At 35.0% G+C, this 6,183-nt stretch overlaps 1 protein-coding gene across 8 annotated transcripts in view; it reads left to right on the top strand.

The window, feature by feature from the left end:
• The window catches only part of Ralgapa1 (Ral GTPase activating protein catalytic alpha subunit 1), a 223,021-nt gene that overhangs the window by 22,291 nt on the left and 194,547 nt on the right, over positions 1-6,183 (top strand). For all 8 annotated transcript variants that reach the window (XM_031356026.1, XM_031356025.1, XM_031356021.1 and 5 more), the window contains exons 2-3: positions 2,461-2,571; positions 3,186-3,235. In XM_031356026.1, coding sequence (XP_031211886.1) covers positions 2,461-2,571; positions 3,186-3,235 — 161 coding nt within the window. The remainder of the gene's footprint in view (positions 1-2,460; positions 2,572-3,185; positions 3,236-6,183) is intronic.

Here is a 6,183-nt window from a genome sequence, read left to right as displayed (position 1 = left end):
TTCTGAATCATTTTTAAAATTCAGAAACCTTAACCTGGATTTCAGGTGAAATGTGTATTTAGTTTCTTTAGGAAAATACTAGCTCACAAGCACTTCCAAACAGAAGTGTAAAGATAGGTAATATTTTAATTACCTTTATTTATTTTTTTAGTGTGTGGGTAGCAAAACACTTCTGCTAGATGAAAATGGTAAAGGTTTGCTGCAGAAAGTTAGGCACTGGCCACTGTGGCATGATTAATACTCAGTGTGCTAAAGTAGTGAGCCTTTAAACAGGAGCAGGAAAGTTAGTGGGGCATTTGGAAAGGGTGAAATTTGGTACTGTGGATCAAAGTGGATTGAGTGTTTCTGTAGCCTCTCTATAGCTGTACTCGCCCTTGTTTCTTTTCTCTTGAATTATTTAAGAGAGTTCCTTACTAACTTTTTTTAGATTTATATATTTCACATGTATGGATGATTTGTCTGAACACCTGTCTGTATATCCTGAGTATGTCTAGTGCTTGTGGAGGCTAGAAGAGAGGATTGGCTCTCCTGGAGCTGGCGTTACAGATGTTTGTAAGCCATCATGTGGGAACTAGGAACTTGGGTCCTCTTCAGCTGCACCATGAGCCCTTAATGCTCAACTGTCTTTAGGATCTAAATAAGTGAAGGCCCCTTATATTTTACCTAGTTTGTCCTTGTCTTTTACTTTGCCGTGTACATGTCATGAATTTACTATTGAACATCTTATCAGAGTTTTTGTTTGCTTTTGTGTTTTAAAAATATAGAGGGGCTGGAGAGATAGTTCACTGGTTATGAGAAAGTAGTACTCTTGCACAGGACCAGAATTCAATTCCCAGCACCTACATCAGGTAACTCAAAATCACCTGGCACTCCAGTACCAAAGAATCCAATGCCCTCTTCTGGACTCCATAGACAACAGCACTCAGATGCACATATCCACAGATACACAGTCATAACATTATTTAAGGTACAAATAAATCTTAAAGAACAAATTAGCTTACTTTTGATAGGCCAACCTCCCTTGCTTAGTCAAGGTCTAGCTCTTGGGGTATAGCCCCAAGAGGTCGAATTTGTAATCTTCCATCTTAAGCTCCCACCAAAATGTCAGGAATATGTCACTGTGCCTGGCTTCTAGTACTTGTTTACTAACATTAGCCAAGTATATAGCTTCCCGGCTTTGTTAATAGCCATATGGGAAGGAAACTAAGGGACAATATCTTGGCTCCTAATATGTTGGGAAGTCTTGGGTTGAGTCATGTTTGCTTTTGTTTTGTTTTGTTAGTCTCATTTTCTTGTTTCTCTTGAGATATTACTTGTGTACCTGTAACCTATTTCCTTCTCATTTTCAAGTTCCTCAATGTATTCAAAAGGAAAATGTTTTCTTTATCTATCACAGTAGTTTAAAATTTTTATTTTTATATTCCATAAAGCATATTTTTATTTTGTGATTACTACTCTTCTTTTGCACTCAGGTAATAGGTAGTTTTTATTATGGAGGCTATACAGTATAGCTATTTTGAACATGGACAGTAGATAACTTTCATTAAACTTTGAAAGTAATTCTGTATTCTGAATTCCTGTCTATGGTGCGTCTCATTTCACTTTCATAATCTAACTTTCTAGTCTGCATATAGTTGTATGTTTTTTTTGCACACTATACTGAGATTCTTGAGAGCAGTCTCAAGAATTTATAATCCTCAAATGCTCATTTATAAAGCTTATTGTTACCTATTTATGGAATTACCAGATTTATTCTTAAAAATAGTTCTTAAAACTGTTAGTTGAGATATTAGAAAAGCTGAAGCCACAATTTGAAAATAGATCTTTTTAAAAAAGATTTATTTATGTAAATATTTTATTTATTTGGATGTTTTATTTGCATATATATTTGCACAGCAGAAAAGTATTACAGATGGTTGTGAGCTTCCCTGTAGATGCTGAGAATTGAACTCAGGACCTCTAGAAGAGCAGCTAATGCTCTTAATTGCTGAACCATTTCTCCAGCCATGAAAAATAGATCTTTGAGATACTTTGAGTCTGTCTGTCTGTCTCTGTCTATATCTCTGCCTTACGCAACAGGGTCTCACTATTACTTCTTAGGTAGATCTCCTGATCCTTCTGTTTCAGCCTTTGGAGTACCTAGGTTTACAGCTGTGGACCACAGCATCCAGTTTTGACATTGATTGTTTTTTAAAAAAAAAAAATGGACAAACAAACAAACACACACACACTATGGTACCTAGACCAATTTTTTAAAAACTAAAACTGAAATATGTAAAGGTTAACATTGTAAAAACAAATAAACAGATATCTAAATATTTGTCCTATATATTTGAATATGATAGAATTTCAGGTGCAGATATTTGACTTTGAAGGAAATTTGGCACTATAAATGTTTGCTAATCATGATTTAACCTTGATAGACTAGTTACTAAGAATTGTTTATTGTTGTTTTTTCAGAGAATGCAGAATCTATTGACCTTAAACAGTTTTTTGACCAACATTTTTCACATATATACTATGTGTTTTTTGAAAATTTTGTGACTATTGAAGCTAATCTTAAACAGAAAGGTAAGATATTAACATGTATTCTGGCTTATGTTTATGTTTCTAGTAGTCATAAGCATTAACTTAAAAAGAGGACCCGGGCATTAGAATTTTAGTATTGTTTTATTTTGATACCTTTTAGATGTATTTGAAAGGAAACTAACAGACTCATATGGCTATTGTTTTATGAAGGTTTAGAGCAGTTTCATTTTCCTGATCTTGTTTCCTCGACCTCCTTCTTTGTTCTGCCCTAGGAATGTTGGAATAGCAGTAGAAATAGTGCTTTTCATAATCAAAGCTTTTTCAAAATTCACAATAGGAGATTACTTGTTATTAGATATACATATAAGCTACGTTTTTCTTTTTATCCTGGGGATTGAATCCAAGGCCTTGTACGTGCTAAGTGTGGATTTTATCATTAAGCTACTCCCAACTCCCAGCCCTAGAACCTAAATCTAGACCAATTGTGCTAAAGAGTAGTGAGAGGGATTATAGCATTGTCTATAATAAGTAGACCATGCTTTAGCATTCTGTTAAAGAATCACTGAAGGAAAACCAGCAGTGGAAATATTTAAGTTCATTAAGTAGTTGTTAATAGTGAGTATATTTAAAGTATTTTTCTGTTTAAAATATTTCAGGTCACAAGTCTCAAAGAGAGGAATTAGATGCTATACTTTTTATTTTTGAGGTAAGTGCTATGAGTCATACCATTTAAACTTTTTCAAAAAAATAATTCTGGGAATATAAAGAAATATATTAAAATTACTAGACATATAGTGAAACATAGTTAATCTGCCAGCCTTTTGAAGAATTTAATTAACTTAAAAAATCTATCTGGCTAAACTTGTGTATTTTTGAAGTATATATTTTTTTAGCAACATATGTTTATGCATCTGACAATATAAAATTAATTTGATAGCATTTTGTTTTGTTTTGTTTTTTGTTTTTCAAGACAGGGTTTCTCAGTGTAGCCCTGACTGTCCTGGAACTCACTCTGTAGATCAGGCTAGCCTTGAACTCAGAAATATGCTTGCCTCTGCCTCCCAAATACACCATCACTGCCCAGCAGTAAAGTGAAATTTTTAATTTGTGTAGTTTACACAATTTTTTTTAACCTCTAGAAACTGTGGCTATTATATATGCCTATGGGATTTATCTTTTTTTTTTGTTTGTTTTGCTTTTGGTCTTTTCAAGATGGTCTCAATTTGTAACTAGATGGTCTGAAATTTGCTATGTTGACCAGGCTGCCCTTGAACTTGCACAGATCTTCCTGCCTCTGCATCTCAAGTGCTGAGACTAAAGGTGTGTGCTGCCATGCCAGGCTTTATCCTCTAGTTTTGGTACAGGGTCTTACAGTACAGTGTTGTGTGATTCTATTCCTGTGGAGAATGTGAACAGAATGTACTCACTCCAGATAGAGAGCTGATGAAAGATCAAAGTATTGATACCACACTAAAGCCCAACTTTGTTAACTGGTTAATTTATTGGTGTTACAAGAGTGTGGATGCAGCATTATTTACAGAAGCATGAGTGACTCAAAGGCAGCTACAACACTGAAAGCACACCCCAGCATGAGTGATAACTCCAGACAGTTGGAACGCTAGGGCTTTGTGCAAAGCATGCCAGCAGCTTGACATGTGGGAGATTTCTCCTTAGCAATCTTATTGTTTGTGTAACCTTAGGGTGATGGAGGGAATGTGTATTTTCAGGGATTTTCTAAGGCTTGTGAATTATTTACTTCCTGAGTCTTAAGGAGCTTCCTTCTAGCATGGACTCTTTGAATTGTGAGAAAGTTGCTATATAACACCTGTAGTCCAGACTTGCCTTGAACTCCTGGTTTATCTTCCTGCACCAAGTGTTGGAATTAAAGGTATATATCACCACAGCTCATCATTTCTGCTCCAATGGCTTTTCATTATAAATTTGGACAAAATAGCCTTGTTTTTAAAATTCTTATTTTTATGTCGCTTTGAATTAGACTGGGGCAAATATTTGTAAACAAACAGAAAGTGTAGTTTAGAGGTTGATAAACTCTGCTAAAAATTTTTTTTTTTAGTATATTCAAAAATTAAACCCCTCTGATCTATGTTTTAAAATTACTACAGAGGAAATAGTCATAGGAATATTCTTTTTTAGTATAGAATAGAGTTTATTTAGGACATAGGGAGAGGAATTAAGAGGGTAGTAGAGGCAGAGAAGGGTGGGGAGAAGGAGAGAGTAGAGAAACGGAGGTCGGCCATGGCCCCGTGGAGAGAGGGAAGAGAAGGAGAGAGCAAAGCGGGCAAGAGGCAAGAGAGCCAAGAGGGTAAGAGTGGAATATTCTTATCTTTATTGAGAACTTAGAGACCGATAGAAATCCAAGACTAGAGCTGATGACTTAAGAGACCAAGAGAGAGCATAAAACCTGTTTCTCATAGTTGAGATGGTTGTGCACCTGATACTCAGAAGGAGGACTATTTAGTGAGAGAGGAGGAGGGCTGGCCTGAGCCTGGGAGTTCATGAGCATACTGACCACTTAATAGAGTAAGACTCTTTATCTTTAAAATTAAAATACCTGGACAGAGTGGTACATGCTTACAGTTCAAACCTTTGAGGGGCTGAAGCAGGAGAGTTGCAAATTTTAGGCCAGTTTGGGCTACATGGTGAGAACCTGACTCAGAAAGAAAAAGAAAAACCAAACAAGGTGCCAGACAACAGTAACTGCTATTCTGAACTTAATTTTCATTGATCTTGAATCTTTTGAAACCTGATTGGATATTTGGCAAAGAAACTACCTTTTAAGTGGAATAGTAAACACAGATGTTTTGGGGGAAAATAAGTGTCCCTAAAGAATGCAAGATAATGGTTGCTCTGTATTCAGGAAACAACCAATGAATTAAGAGAATTTCTTTTCAGTAAATTGAAATTATAGAAAATATATTAAAAATAATACTTTCTTATGTATAACAGGATATCTGAGTTATGGATCATTAAATTTAATTAGAAAAAAGATGTGAGCTCAAAGTGGTTGGTTTTCTCACTGGCTGGTGTGGGTTGCTTTTCTTTTCCTTTAGATTGAATCTAGGGCTTTGCGCATGCTAAGTACACATTCTACCACTAGGAAAAAGGAAACCCTCCAGCTCTGAGATTTTCGTCTTTAAAAAAGTATTTAATCTTTGTACTGATTTTCTTCTTAAAATTAGATGATATGTACAGTGTCTAATGATGAAATATAAATCATAAAGTGACTACTTTCTGGTTAAAATCATAACTGTATATGATGTTCATAATGGGACAAGATTGGATTCTGCTTTTTCTGTAATTGAAGGCACATAAAACTTGTAATTTTTAAATCCACATTAGAAATTAAAAGCTTAAGCTAGACATGGTGGCTTTGTGCCCATAACCATTGAAGATTGTGATTTTAAGACCAACCTAGTTTAAATCCTGCCTCTAAATACATAGAGTTAAATCTAAAGTGTAATTGATCAGAAGTTAAGACTGCTTTTGAGTAGTTCACAAACTTACCTTTTCAACCTTTCTATAATTATCTTTTTCGAACACCAAATGTATTTATTAGTTAGCTATGGGAGACATGTAGGTAAATTTTTATGTTTCAGTATATGTGTACATGTGTGTGGGATGCACTCCATTGTA

The sequence above is a fragment of the Mastomys coucha genome, unplaced genomic scaffold (assembly GCF_008632895.1).
Source record: "Mastomys coucha isolate ucsf_1 unplaced genomic scaffold, UCSF_Mcou_1 pScaffold6, whole genome shotgun sequence".
NCBI lineage: Eukaryota > Metazoa > Chordata > Mammalia > Rodentia > Muridae > Mastomys > Mastomys coucha.
Note: the sequence above shows the minus strand (reverse complement) of the source record. Positions and strands in the feature narration are given on the sequence as shown.